The sequence below is a fragment of the Sceloporus undulatus genome, chromosome 6, assembly GCF_019175285.1.
Source record: "Sceloporus undulatus isolate JIND9_A2432 ecotype Alabama chromosome 6, SceUnd_v1.1, whole genome shotgun sequence".
NCBI classification, from domain to species: domain Eukaryota; kingdom Metazoa; phylum Chordata; class Lepidosauria; order Squamata; family Phrynosomatidae; genus Sceloporus; species Sceloporus undulatus.
The window spans coordinates 161,862,685-161,878,487 of NC_056527.1; the positions used below are offsets into that span (position 1 = coordinate 161,862,685).

A 15,803-nucleotide genomic window follows, 5' to 3' on the forward strand; every position below is an offset into this window, starting at 1 on the left:
GCAATTAGGATCAGGCCCATATTGGGAGGTACTGGATGTTGTTCCAGATGGTGGGGAATCACACAGTGGTTCATCCCCAGAAGATTCCATGGCTCTTATTCCAAGTTGATCTCTGGTAGGCAGACCAATGGCGCTGTTGGGCAAAACCAAAACATCAGATTGCTATCCCTTCCTGGAAGACACAGAGCTGGGAGAAATCGTGTAATTCTGCCAGAAAGCTAAAACAAACACAAAGACACACACTGAGATAAAAGGAACCCCACCCTCCCAAGACACTGCACAGTAAGTAAGTCGGAAGCACAGACCATTTTTATTGCAGACAGGCATTTTTATAGCCAGGAAAAAGCTGACAGTAACTATTTTACCCATGCATGGCCTAAACTACACAATCACAATAAGGCTTTCAGCTTGGTTAAGCTTGCTACATTTTCAACACTTTTATTTTTGTCTACTGTCTTTTCAGTTAGCTTAGGAGCAGTATAACAATCGAATTTGAATGCAACATCAAGAAGTTCTTGGTTCTCATAGGCACCTGGCTACAATTTCCCTTCAGCCTGATTAGGGAATTTTCTCCTTTCACAGTTTAATGATTTCAGCAGTTAGCACATTCCAGGAGCTTGTGAATTAGCAGCATAGTTTCCTAAATGCAAATGTGGCTTGGCTTGGCTTTGGCTATGCTGCTGAATACAGATTTAAGGCTTAACACAGTCGATGCCATCAGGTGACTGGTTGATTATCCAACCACTAGATCCAGGCCTCATGCCTGGCCAAAGGTATACTGCTCTTGTGAATAAGGTTGTGGCCTTTTGATCTCCAAATAGATCATGATGTCTTGTCTTGGCTCCCTCCACTTTTACCAGCCACCAACCGCTCAACCTGCAAACAGGCAGCCTTGTTAAAAAGCCAGATCCATGTAAATCCAAAGCAATGTGAACCAGTATCCAGAATTAAATTTAGCTAAGAAATGAGATTCACGATAGGCTGAGTATTATGGCAAGAAAAAAGTGTAGGTCTGCTTTTCTTAAAAGAAACTGGTAACATTAAAACTATAACACTACACAATAGAAAATTTATTAGCTGTGTTATTCCATCAAATACATGAGTCATAAGAAACTGGCTCAGAATTAATCAACTCATGACTTAATAGACTTACTAATATGCCAAAATATGCTAAAATAGTCTCCTGTCACAGCTCAGGTGCTATTATTGGTAGGAATCCACTGTCTGTTTCTGGCCTGTATACAAAGGATTTTTTTCTTTATCTTGCCAACACTCACTAAGAATCGTTTTGTCTATTAACAAGTATTTTATGAGAATTATCACTTTTGTGATGTTACACATGCATGGATATATGGGCACAGTGGGAATAGTGAAACTGGTTGTAATTTTATGTGAACAAGAGTGAACCCAATGGGCTCCTGAATTTCACAGCCTCACATCATGATAGGAAAGTCTTTGCGGAGGGATGAGACTTATTATTAGCAATCTTTGTGCAAATTTGTGCTATCAGGGTTCAATTTCTTTGTCCAAAAGACTGCAGGCATCTTTTTTCTCTGGTGCTCCCCAGATGTGTAAGACAACAAGTTCCATCATCTTCATCATGCATGGTCATTGCTTATGTTGGCCAGGATGATGTCGAGTTGTTAACCAACTCATGTGAAAGGTACCAGCTTGGGAAGGCTGATCAAGACTGAGGGACAGAGCAGATAGGCCAAACCTATGCTTTTCTGGCCCCGGTGCTCAGCTAGTTTGGTTCCTGGGTCAGTGCAGGGACAGGTACCTGTTCAAACACCCATATACATGCTGACTCAGGGACCCGGGACTGGAGTGCCGCTCCATACCTGAATGGCCAACGATCTGTCAGACATGGAAACAGGGTGCCTGGCTGTACCCACATGGCCAGGCACCCTGTTTCCATGTCTAATGCAGTGACTGGGGGGGGGGAGGTCTTTTCAAATGGATTGCCAGCCATTAAGATAAGGAACACTGATAGAGGTGTAAAAAGCTCAGTTTGCAGTGGAGTTTCAAGGAAGCTCTGTGCAAAACCAGGTCTTTTTTTTATCCAAAGTAAAAAAAAAGCTATTTATCCTGGGATCAGGCTGGTTCCTCTACATTCATGTCGAAATAGGCAGGACTGGATGTGATCCTACCCCAATAATTAGCCCTGCATCATCTAAACTAGACAATGTGAGGCTGTATGGACAACCCCTGAGTGTTCCATTATGGGAATGGGTTAGGGGAATATTGGCCAGTAGAAAAACTAGCAGCTGAGCTGGCAAGTTGTTAAGCAACTGATGTTGCTAAGAGGGATCACCTCTTATAAGAGCTGTCTCTAGTACGACCTTAGTGACCCTTCCCATACGAAATTATGAGGATTTCCTGACCTACCCTTCAAGGTTGTTGTAAGGGTTGCAAAAATGTATACGACTAGTGTACAATGCAACCATATATATGTCTATTCAGAAGTTAAGCCCTTCTGAGTTCAAAGTACAAGAGGAAAACTTAGTTATTCCTGGGGGACAAATTTTTACCCCCAAGATGCACAGTGTGCAGGACTGAATCTGCCCCCCCCATCCTTTCCACCATGTTATTTTGATCTTTCAGGCGTGGGGGGGGGGGGTTAATACTGTGCTTGCCTACAAAAATCTCCATACAAAAAACACCATGCCTAGGGGTCTATGGTACCATGGGAAGTCATTCCTCTGTTGGTTTTTCCAGCGTAGGGAATATTTGGGATGGAGTGGGGTCATAGAACTCCCAAAATGGTCTTGGGGTCTGATGTGGTCCAGGGGCTGTACTTTTCTTTCTCCGGAGTCAAAAGAGTTTCTTCCAGATACATGTGTATAGGTTTGCAGTCTGTAACTGGAAATAAATATTTTCCCCCAGAGTGCTGGAAGAAGTTGAGTAGACTAATGAAAACCCTGCTGTGCTAGTTTTCCCTGAGAGGCATGTAGAATAGGGCTTGTAAGCATTAAAAACAGTAATAGGAAATGACCATTTTTCACTCACAGCCATATCCAACGAGTTCCTTCATTAGTTGAAGCTGGTAGGAATTGCAATCTAAACATGTGGAGGGCACAATATTATCTACATACAGTATGTAGTCCACTAGACTACAATTCCCAGTGGCAGTTTGGACTTCAAATTACATCAGCCAATGCTAGAGACAGATAATTATCATCAACTGGGTGACTAGAGTTTAAGAAAGTGAATTTTTCGAGTATAATCCATTCTAGTTTAGGAATTTTGGGAGTTGTGCTCTTAAAAAGACAACGTTTTCAACCTGTCTACAATGTGTAATCTAAAGAAAACCAACTTTTCTAACTTGCGTTACCTACAATCTACGCTTCAGCAGTTACAATAAGCAGAGTCTGGACAGCTAGAAATAAAACAAAAATGAAAGGGGAAATGAACACTAAGAATACAGTATGGATTTTTATTGTTACTCGTGTTTACTGAAGATCTTTCTAAGACGTGCACTAGGTTAGTTCTCTAGACCAGAAAACTTGTCATGTCTTCGATTCAACGGTTATAAAAATTCTTTAACACACACACTCTCTCTCTCCTCTCTCCATCCAAATATTTTCCATCAATTGTTATGTGATGAACCAAACTGATTAGGGGGGGAAATCATATGGACTGAATAAAAAACAATTTCCTTCACAGAAATATGAGATCATTTAATTGAAAGAGAGAAGTCAAGGGATACAAATATTTCTTTAAATTCAATTTAGAACTAAAATACTAAGGAGTGGGAAGAGTGCATTTTATTTGCCTACTTCGTGTGTTATGTTAATGCAAGTAACACTTTATATGCTATAAGACACACAGAGAGGCAGCAGACAACACAAGCGTGTTATCAAAGGTTTGGAGGCTTTTAAACAGAGGCTGGATGTCCATCTGTTGGGGGTGCTTTGACTATGTATTCCTGCATGGCAGAGGGTTGAACTGGATGGTCCTTGTGGTTTCTTCCAACTTTAGATCTATGATTTTAAGACCTGTTACAAACAGGGTGTCTCTTCTTCCTAATGTTATGGTATTGGCTCACTTAATTTATCATAATGTACATTATCTATATGAGAGCCAGCATGGTGTAGTGGTTTGAGTATTGGATTAGGAAACTGGGAAACCAGAGTTTGAATTCCTTCTTTGCCATAGAAACCTACTGGGTGACCTTAGACTCTCAGCCTCAGAGGAAGACAATAGCAAGCCCCCTCTGAACAAATTCTGCCAAGAAAACCCTAGCAAAGGTTTGCCGGGGGGGGGGGGGGGTGTCACCATAAATCAGAGATAGGCACAGAACAATAACATTATTACATCCTAATAATCTGGAAAAATGAATTTTCATAAAACAAGTTCCTGATTAACTTTTAGGGAACCCCAGGAGTTGGCTGGAAAACTGTTTTAGTAACCAGTGCCACAGTGCAATGAACCTTTGTTGTGTTTATATTGGGTTTAGTCTGGTACTAGCACTATGTGAACATGGTACTTACAGGGGCCAAGTATTAAATTTTGAAGGGCAGGAAAAGATATTCTACCTAAATATTCAGAAAAGTATCCTGACATAATACAATAAAATCCGAAATCCATAAAACAATGATACCGTTTTTGGATAAACTAAAGAGCACAAATAAAAGGTTTTTCAAAAAATCATACAGGAGAAGAAGAGCAATGATGTTAAGAGTCACAGGCCTACATCTTGTATCAGGTGTTGTTTATGTTGTATTTGTTCTGGAGGGATCACAGAGATAAAAGGCAGTACAATTTTAAAATGCCATTTCACAGATCCTTATGCCTCTCTCCAGCCTTGCAAATGCACTATGCTACTTAGATTAAAAAATCCAAAATGATCCAAAATCAAAGCCTCATAAAGCTTTAAATTGTGGAGCATTTCAAATTTTGGACAAGGGATAATCAACCTGTAATATTATATATTACTTCTTTGATTTGTTTGAGGTGGTTCAATTGTTTATTATGGTCTTGCTTGGTATGAATGGCCTACAATTAAGCTGTATGTGTCCACAACTTGATCTCCAAGTACTTTAAGACAGACTTTAAACATCTGCAACCTTTCTTAAAACTAAAAAAAATAGGAGGGCTGAAGTAATTGTGAGGCAGTTATGGAAAGAGTTGTCACTTTATAACTCCTTCCACTCATGGAGGAGGACTTCAAGACTGCCAACCTTTTCTCAAGAAGGATAGACTAAAAGGAAAAAAAAATCCTTCTTTGGAGGTAATGACCTCCAAACAAAGAGTGGTAAAAGACTGTGAAATGAGGTCATCTGTTTGCTCACTAGAACAAGCATCCTTGTGACTCTGACCTCAGGATGAAGGCAACAGTGGAAAAACTTTAAAAAAAAAGCCAAAACCAAATCATACTATAATCTTCCTGCAAAGTGTTATTTGCAGGAAGGAGAGCGTTCTCTTTTTTGATCCCACAAATTCTTATGAGCCGCTGTGGCATTGTTGAGCAGCTGAGTATGTAGCTGGATGAATTTAAGGCTACGAGGTCTGGTTTCATTTAGTTCAGAGACATCTGTTTGGTACTATATAAATAAATAGCATAGGATCTTGAGGAATGCTTGGCAGGCAAAAATGAAAAAAGCATAAAGAGGTAGAAGGGTAAGATTCTGAGAGGTCAACATAATGTTGGGTGGATCTGGACACCAATGAGCACCACAGTCATGAAAGGGTACTAGCAGTTCCACATTTGAGGAGTTCCTCAGCAACTCTGGTGGGCTTCCTTTCTATCAATGGTCCCTCCTCCATGAGTCCTAGCAGCTTACCTGGCAATAGGTGGAACAACAGCACACTGATAAACAACAACTTGTATGAGACTGCCAATGAATACCAAGTGCTGTAGGCTATATTTTAGACAAAGGAACTGGACAAAACCACATCTTAGTATTTCTTGCCTAAGAAAACCCTATGAAATGCATGAGGTTGCCACAAGTTGACAGGCGACTTGAAGGCACATGCATGCGTATTATATTTTAACAATATAATATATTATATTTTGTAATGTTAAATTGTTTTTATTATGATTGTTCTTTTAATTTTTTTTAAATTGCATTATCCATTGTTTTAACTGTATTTTAATTTACACTGTCAGCCACCCTGAGTGCCACATTAGGAGACACTGGGATAGAAATTAAACCAATAAATAAATCAACCAACAGTTGGCCCTGTCCGGGTACTAAAGGACCAACAGCTACCTGAGAATGCCAGGTGTCACAGCAGTGCTGAAACATATAGCAACTGAAGCAGAAAACAGTTGAAGTAGCAAAACTATATAATGCTTCAGACTGTAGACAGACATATCCATATTTCACCTACCTTAAACATGCAGCTGTCTAAAACAGAAAACTATCAGAATTGGCAAACAGATGGGATAGAAACATGTTTTCCTGTGGTGATAGCTGGCTGGTTGCAAGAAGGTTTTGTTTTTGTATGTAGCAGCATTCAAAAGTAGAATGCCACTTGCATTCTGCAGTGAAGCCTTCCTCCCCAATACATTTTCCACCATATACAACACCAAGTTTTGTATATGATAGAAAAATGTACTGGAGCAGGAAGTGAGTACAGGCAAAGCAAGAAAAGATGGGGAGAGGTTAGGAAAGCAGGACTCAGCAGGGAAAGGCAGTGGGTTGGCAGGAAGCACTTAAGACGTGTGGATTCACAAGCAGCAAAGTTAGCTAGATCCTTCTACCTAAAAGAGTCAGAAGCCTCTCTAGTACAAGTCTGAGAGGATACATGTCTGAGAGAGATTACTGTGGTCTCTCAGGATTTTTATGTATTGATCTGGAGGGACAAGGCTCTTAACCTTGGAGACATCTATACTGGACACAATATTCATTCCTGCAAAAGAAGATCTAAACATTATGTTCTACATAGTATTTTTGCTGAATAAGACATTTCCTAAATAAGAGAGAGTATTCTTAGATCCTTCCACCTGATCCATATATATATATAGCGCAAAGCATATGGGAAGAAAATGTTTTAACTTTATGACTTGCATTGAATACATTGAGATAATACTATATACAGCTTTTGCTTGCAATAACAGTAGCAGTTACAAGAAAGCTATTCAGATATGAGAGGTTTTATTTTGAATTCCTCAAAGTTCTGGTGCAAGTCCAAGAAAAGCATTGCTACGAAGCCTAGTTTCAAGATATTGGCCTCTGCACTCAAAACAGGTTGTCCTAAACTGTTCTTAAGGCTCACGCAAAGCAAGCAAAAGACAGAAGACTGCTTTTCCCCATACCTGATCTTAATAGGCATAATTTTATTATAGGGCAGAGGAATGTTAACAAATTCAATTTCCTTTGCACTCAACATTATATTTCATATACTTTTACTATTCACAGATGACACCATTGGCATATGCCCTGACTCTGGCTCAAAGCTACATAGCCAAAAGAATAAACCAAGTTTCCCACTCCTCTTGTGCAGTTTAAGGTAACGTCAAGGAGCTGTGTGACACTCTCTAGAACACAAATAAGGCAAAGCATGGTTAAACATGCAAAGTGTGGCTTAATAATCAAGAAATTACATGGTGTAACATAATGTTAGGGACAAAACTTTCTTCTTATACTAAGGTTGCCTAAGGCTAGCTACTGAAGATGCCAATCAGGCCTTCTCAGTCATTCATTTTGCAGCCTTTTGAGCAATCTAGTGATACTTTTTTGGAACAAGTCATCACTTTTTATGAAACAAGGCTCTATCACTATGATCCAGACAAACAACAGTCCTTGCAGTGGTGGCATCAGGTTCTCCACAGCTGAAGAAAGCCAAAATTCAAAGGTCAGCAGGAAAGATCATGGCCACAGTTTTTGGGATAAGGAAGGTATTTTGATGACTATCTTTGGAAGGTTCAAACAGTTCATACAGAATGCTACTCTGATGTACTGATTAAAGGAGGCACTGAAGGAAAAAGAGTGAGGGGGAAAGGCATCCTCCTTTTGCAAGACAATACACTTGCTCACAGGACTGGCAAGAAAATGGATGTTTTGACCATCCAACATGTTCACCAGATCTTGCTCCATGTGATCATTTGCCATTTCCAAACCTTATGAAGAGTTTGAAAGGAAGGAAATTTTGAATCCTTCAGAGGTGATAGCAGCAGAGCAGTATTTCAGTGACCATCAGAAAACTTTTTTGGAAGTGGCAAAGAAACTTGAGAAACAGTGTGCCAAGTACGATGAACTCTAGGGTGAATGTGTGGAATACCACTTACGTTCCATGGCTCCGGATCATTCCTTTCTTGGCCAGGGGGAGAACTTTTCAGCACTTACTCATAAAGGTCTACATGTTCCCCAAACCCAGATTTATTAGCTCTTGCTTCATTTTAGTAGAAGGCAGTAGGAAAAGAGGAAGACAGCATTTACAAGGAAACCATGGCCCTGAATTTGGCAGCAGGGCTGTTGATGAGTGACTTGGAAGTCCCTCATTAATAGGGTTGCTGTATGTCCAAGTCAACATTGTGACAGTTAACAAGAACAACTTTTCAGCTTTCTGGTAGATGCTATTCATGTGACAATTGCTGAAATGCTCTCTTCTCTGGGACTATTCACCTGAGAACTATAACAGCAAATAACAAACCCAAAACCAAAATTCTGATAAAAGTAGTATAGCCAGCCTGATAAATTTAAGGAAATGTCAGCACTCAGCTCCCAGCTTTGCTCTCCTACACCCAGGCTGGGAGGTTCCTTCTGATAAGGAAGCAGAGCTGCACCCTATCTGGATAGTTTCCAACTTCCCAGTAGCTCAGTTTAAGGAAACGGGATGAGGCCGTTGACAGAATGGTCAACACTTGTAGCTGATTGCTTACTAGCTAAGCATTATACTGTATCCCTTGATTTCTATTCCAATATTTCCTTGTGAGTAAAAGTAGGTGAGCTTGTTGCAGCCTGACAGCTGAATTCAATTTCAGAGAAATCCTCAGGGCCTCATTGCAGTGGTGGGCCAAAGGCAAAAATTAAAGAATACTGGCATATTAAAGTTGAAAGCTCTTGCTGACAGTAACAAAGCTTTAAATAAGGTATTTCTGCCTTTCAGAATGGGAAAAAGTACAGTGGGCTCTTGATATCCACTGGACCCCCCATAGATACCAAAATGCATGGATGCTCAAGTCTCTTTATATAGCTGGACGACACTCTATGCTGTTCCTGACTTCTATAGATCCTTGAACTTGCAAAACGCTTCAGCTAAGTGCAGTCGCTAACAGTGTTCTCTCTCTATTGATAAACGATACTCTCGATGCTGTTTAGCAAAAATGTATGTAACTTTTCAAATAAGGGATACTTAATTTGTAATTCATATTGGATTATGCTGATATCATGTCTTTCCTCCAAAGAGATCACAAAATCATATGGAGTCTCCCCCACTCCTTTATTTATTTATTTACGTTATTTATACCCCGCCCTTCAGCCCTAATGGCTCTCAAACTCTTAGAAGTACATTATATCCTCAAACTCTTAGAAATTGGGTCAGAATAATAGAAAGTGACAATCACCCAGCAAGTCCTATGGCCCAAGAGAAACTGGACATATTTTGCATTCTAGTTCAGCACTTTCATTATTATCTCACACTAGTTTTCAAAATGCCCATGTTTAGGTCCTGGCATCTCAAGTCAAGAGACTCAGCAAATGATTTAAACAAACAATCAAACAAACAGGGAGCCAGCGTGGCATAGTGGTTTAAGTGTTGGACTGTGACTCTGGAGACTAGGAGGCACACAACAAACAAAAACAACCAGGGATAATACCAGATCAGACAGACAAAGACTTATGCTAAGGATAGCTGCCTCCATTCCAATATTTTTCTGTTGATTCTTTCTTGAAAAATGAAAATGAAATGTTTTTGTTATTTACAGTAACTGAAATGCCTTGCTAGTGCCAACTGGATGTGCAATAGAAGAATTTTGGGCTAACTCCACCACCGCTCCCACATTTTCTCTTGCTTCCATGTGATATGAATTAGGCTAATTTTGTTTGCTTCCGAAGTGCCAGAAAAATACACATCATGTCCACATACGCACGCAAAACAAATGCATATATACCACAGAACTGTCAGCAAGACAGACAAGAGTATGCCATTGATCAGAAATATGTAGAGCCATGAACTAAATTCAGCTTAAAGAGGCATATGATTTTAGTATGATTGGATTCCTGGCACTGACAGCCCATGGGGGAGGAAAGAAAAAATACCACCATCATTTATTAATGTTTGTGGTTATGTTGCACTCAGACAACAAAAGGAGCAAGACAACTCATGTTCTGATTCATATCAGCAGGAGATGTCAGGGGCAAGAGAAGTTTTTCAGTCCATTAAATGGTTAGGTCAGCCAAACCATCCCTTAACAACCTTGGACAGGATCTTCTCTTCGTCTCCTGTTGTTTTCCACATTTTCCCAGATGTAAATATCCCCATCTGCAATATTGAGTTACTGGGGTGTTTTTAGAAGAGTGCAATTAGACCAAGAAATGAAAATGTCACTCCCAGCAGCCTTTGTTCAAAACAGGAAAAGCTTACTCAGGAGATGGAATATACAATGGATGTGATCCAACAACTTGAGTGTATGATGCAGGATTGCCTTTGAACAACAGTTACCACCATTACCCTGCCCCATTCTATTATTACAAACTGTTTTAAAAACTCCCTTCAGCTTCAACATTGGTTTACTGTTCAGGATAATGGCTGCTATCATAAAACAACAACAACAATAAAGATATGAAAGATTAAAAATTATGCCTTGCCTATTTTACCTGCCGGAGGCCAGGCCTTGATGTAACCAGTACAGTGGACTACTGCATACTGGGCTTCCCCTTCTTTCACTGGGCCAAGGCCATTCCTAAGAAGAAATAAGACAATTCATATATTAAATCAGCAAGGCTGTCAAACTCATTAACTATGGTGCTTTTAAAAATGTCCTGAGAATTAAATTGCTCTATGCTTGCATCCTTTGAATTACAATGGGCTCTTGCTGTCTGCTGAGGTTTGGTTCCAAGACCGCCCCCCCCCATACCAAAATCCATGGATGCAACAATCCTATCCAATACAATGGCATAGTAAAATGATGCCCCTTATATAAAATGGCCAAATCAAGGTTTGCTTTTTGGATTTAAAAAAAACAACATGTTTTCAAACTGTGGACAGTTGAATCCACTGATAAAGAATCTGTGGATAAGGAGAGCCAACTATATAACGACACAAATGATATTTAATCATATCAGTTGTATATTTTAATATAAATGAACATTATTATATAAAATGTTGTATTTTTTAATTCAAAGTGCCCTATACAGTATAAAAATATTTATTCCTATGCTTCAAAATTACACTTAAAATGCAATCCCACACATGTCATCTCAGAAGAAATTCCCACTGCATTCAATGGAATGGACTTCCAGGAAACTGGGCAGCTCTAAAAGAGGGTTATACAAATTCAAAAATACAAGTCTACTAATGGCCAGTAGTCACAATGGCCAGTATACCTATACAGGGGATAACTATGTTTCTGTATATCAGCTGCTCAATACTATAAGCAGGAGGTTTTATTGAATAAATGTCTTAGCCTTGCACATCTATCTGGCTGCTGTGCAATTATGCAACTAACTGGCTGCTGTGGGAACAAAATGCTGGACTAGACCAGACCCTGGAAAGCTATTTGTTAAATGTAGTTACTTACTGTTCCAAGCCACCCCCCAAATCACTGGTCATAAACAATTATAAAGTAACTCTTGCTCCTCAAATGTAAGTCCAATACTAATATTTATTATGTAAAAATACTTTAAATGCTTTGCAGACAAACAGGACTTCCAAACAAAGTAATATGTTTTAATTACTGTAAAAAAAGACCAGGGAAATCTACACACTGCTGGCTTATGGTACAAAACTCACTTAAACAGTGAAGCCACATACACTTGATCACTATGAAAGTAACTAAAAATGATCACTACAAAAGGAGAAAGTCATTCTTCATAACACTGCAATTAGATATAACTTATCGATGTTTATGTTTCTAGACAAATAATTTACTTACAAGTTAATAGTTTGTAATTAAATATTTCCAAGCTTTGGATTCAAACTTTGGTCTGATTAGTGGTAGCCAGTGGCTTCCACTGGGATGGTCAATCCACTTTGGGTTTGAGTTCAACCTTTATTAGGAGGTTCAGTACTTTGGATAGTTCCTTTAAAGTTTGGACTAAACCCAGAGTAGATTTACCACCTCACTGACTATAGAGCCAGCAGCCACCATTGGGGCTGATCCAGCAGTGAGCTCTTCTTTCTTCTTGTGCATATAACACTACAGGCTATTATGACAACTCAAATTTAAACCTGCATCCATGGACAAGAAGTAAGTCAAAATACACAAGAACAGAAAACAGATGAGACCATTTTAAACACACTTATAATCCTGTAATACACAAAAAACAAAAACACTCAGCCAACACTAAGGACAAATTGTGGTTTACTAAGTAAAAACATGAGTGGCTTTCGTTCTTCGCCATAATTCCATTCTTCTGCCAATTTCTTAATTCAAATGCTCTGTTAAAATTCAGCCTGCACCTTGGCACAGCTATAGCATTCTTTCACCTCTATACATCAAGTATTAATCCCAGCTTGGAAAAGTGGCTATTCTGTCTATGGGCTACTGTGAATTGTTGTCCAAAGAAGTGACCTTTTGACTCTCCAAGTCATTTCTGACTTATAGCAACCCTAAGGTTGCTATCACAAGGTTTTCTTGGCAAGATCTGTCCAGAGAGGGTTTTCCACTTCTTTCTTTTGAGGCTGAAAAAGTGTGACTTACCCAAGGATACCTATTGGATTTCCATAACCAAGTAGAGACTCTGTTCCAGAGTCTTAGTCCAACCCTCAGATCACTACACTCTGTTGGCTCTCTTTCTTTCTAGTGCTAACACCCTTCCCATTAGCATGTAAAGCTCATTTGTGGGCAGCCAAAATATGGAGATTCACTGGTCTACCAGTTCTAAGATTGTCTAGTCTGTAAAAGCACCTAAAAGGATTGCTTAATGTCTCTTGGGTCTCAGACCTAATGAGATGAATACTAAAAAGACCCATGTCAAAGTAGGAAAGACGCCTACCTGTATCTTTTTCGCATGGTAGTTATTCTGTTCAGAGGTAAGTGATCTAGTGGGGCATTTCCACACCTGGAATGGAAGCAGCACATCAACAAATTCAGTAACACCACCAGACTTCATATGAAGAAGAGGGGAAATAAGAACAGCAGGTGCAGCCAAGAAAAAATTCATAGATGGTTTTAAGTCATTGTAGTTAAGCTGAGAACAATATGTTTTTTTTAAATAAAAAACCCCACTCTCTTTCTATCTATTACATTTTTCTTGATCTCTTTTTTCATTACATTCCAGATATTCTTACTCCAATTCAGAAGGGTGAAGAAAAATGTGACAAGGATATGGCTTTTAAACTCAGGTCAAAGCCACAAATAGCCTTTTGCTTACATGCCATGTTCATGACTCATGGGAGGGGGCGGTATATATTATCATATGTAATAAATACATGTTATCTATTTTATAGTGCATTTGCAGAGCAAACTTACAAATGAACATCTTTGAAATTAACACATACTGGGAATAGAATGCTCCATCCATTCCTGCTACATAGGCAGAGTCCCTCTGGCTAACAGCCTGTTCTGTACGTAAAGTTCAGTACATCAACACTGAATATACTTTTAGAGGAAGAATGAACATAAGGGTTGAAGAATTCCAAGTATTTTTTTTTTAGGTCAAAGAAGAATTAAACCACAGCCCACAGGCCCTAAATAATCTTAGTTATTCCCATGTGATATGACTGAGAAAAAAAGTATTTTTAAAGACAGTCTCCACAAAAGTTTGAAAATTGCAAAAATGAAGATGTTCCTTCCCAAAATTTGCTCATGTGACTAAAGTTAATCAGTGATTAATTCTTTTCCTTTCAACATGCTTTTTAAAACAAAGAATATTGTTTTGTTGAGAAGCAAAAATAACCACAATTCCGTTTCATTGCGAAATGTTTGATTCCAGAAGTACTGTTTTAAATAATCACAAATTAAGATGACACAAAGGAGCACATTCCAGTGGTTAATGTGATGTAGGATTTTTCTGAGCAAGGACAGGGGAAAATTAAGCTCTGATAAACACAGTTGTGGAAAGGCTATGAGATGGTGATTTCTTCATTCATTGAAGGGGGGAAATCCAAATTTAAATTTAATGGCATGTTAATGAAAACAAGCACAACAGTTTTCTTTCTTTCTTTTTAAAGAACAAAGCTACTTTGGGGTTGGCAATCATCCATCTCTATAAATATTGTACATTTGTAGCACATCTTGGGATAAAAACAAGGATGAAGTATGTTTTCCATTATCTGCTGAAAAGCTTGGGTAGTGATATAAAAAGTGATGCTTGAACAAAGAAACCTGCCTTATAGTTAGTAAGCCCATTTAGAGTTAAGTTCAATACTGTAGTTGACCTACAGTGACAGCAGTCCTCTGGAATCAGCTAGCTTAACCATGGATTCATCAGACATCCTGTATCTTAAAACATGGTTAGGGCAACTATTGGTTAGGCACACGGAGGCAATAGTCAGAAATCTTTCTAGGAGCAACTGGTTTGATCACAGAAGATTGTACTGAAAAAATTACTGCCTACTGAGGTATGGAAAAAGGGAAAATTTAATTTTTCTGCACTCCAGATGTACATTTGTCTTAACAAATGAACACACACACACACACACACACACACACACACACACAATGTAGTCCTCCAAGACAATGATATATCTGCAGGACCAAATTCTAGTCATTCATGGACTACATTCCAAAAACAAACAAAAAAAACCCTAGGGCCACAAATATCCTTTCTTGTAAAGACCGGGTACATTTTAGATGCAGGCAATATAAAACATGTAACAACCAATGTGCCATTCCTCTTCTTTTTGGCCAAAATAAGATGTAATAATGGGAACCTTCCATGGAAATGACCACACCCCTCTTGGGATTCATTATAACGAAGAAAGGGAAAGTAGAGGGCAATCATATATGCATTCTGGTGTTTTAAGAAAGCTGGACTCAATAAGCTTAAGGATACACTGAGTGAGATTCCATGGTCAGAAATAGTAAAAGCAAAGGGAGTTTGTGATGGATGGGAGTTTCTTAAAGTTGAAGGCAATTCATAAACAATTATAGCAAGGAACAAAATTGGGAGGCATCCAAAGCACAACGGTTGCATAACGAGCTTTTGAATGAGTTGAGATTTAGCGAGACACATGTAGAAAATGGAAGCAAATCCTCAAGAGGAGTACCCAATATTTGGAAGGAGACGGTTAGGTCAGCTAAAGCTAAGAATCCGAGCTTGCAAGAGAGGTTAAAATAATTCAAAAGAGGGCTTGAGGCTATGTTTGGAGGAAGAGGAAGAACAAGGAATCATTGGATCTGATGCATGGAGAAGACAGAAAAAAATCCACTGGGCAAAAAGAGAAAATGGGTAACTACTCAACTCCTACTTTGCCTCCATCCTCTCCTGACAGACAGAAAAAAAGGTTTTTACTGTAAGAACTGTCCAACAATGGAATAGATTGCCTCAAAGGCTGGTGAACTGCTCATCTTTGGAGGTCTTCAAATAGCAGTGTAATGGCCACCTTTCAAGAGTGCTTTCATAGGATATACCTGCATGGCAGGAGGCTGGAGTATTTGGCCCTTGTGACCCCTTACAACTCTATGAATCTTGTCTCAGCCTTCAAAAAGGGAGGAAAAGGAGCAACATCTAATTGGTTGACTTGAAAGT

The 15,803-nt window shown here is 39.1% G+C and overlaps 1 protein-coding gene across 6 annotated transcripts in view; it reads right to left on the reverse strand.

The window, feature by feature from the left end:
• Window positions 1-15,803, reverse strand: part of ARNT2 (aryl hydrocarbon receptor nuclear translocator 2) — a 106,918-nt gene that overhangs the window by 42,065 nt on the left and 49,050 nt on the right. For 4 of the 6 annotated variants that reach the window (XM_042476911.1, XM_042476908.1, XM_042476910.1 and 1 more), the window contains 2 exons: window positions 13,107-13,172; window positions 10,758-10,852 (listed from right to left, as the gene is read on the reverse strand). In XM_042476911.1, coding sequence (XP_042332845.1) covers window positions 10,758-10,852; window positions 13,107-13,172 — 161 coding nt within the window. The remainder of the gene's footprint in view (window positions 1-10,757; window positions 10,853-13,106; window positions 13,173-15,803) is intronic. The other 2 variants (XM_042476912.1, XM_042476909.1) reach the window with 1 other exon arrangement.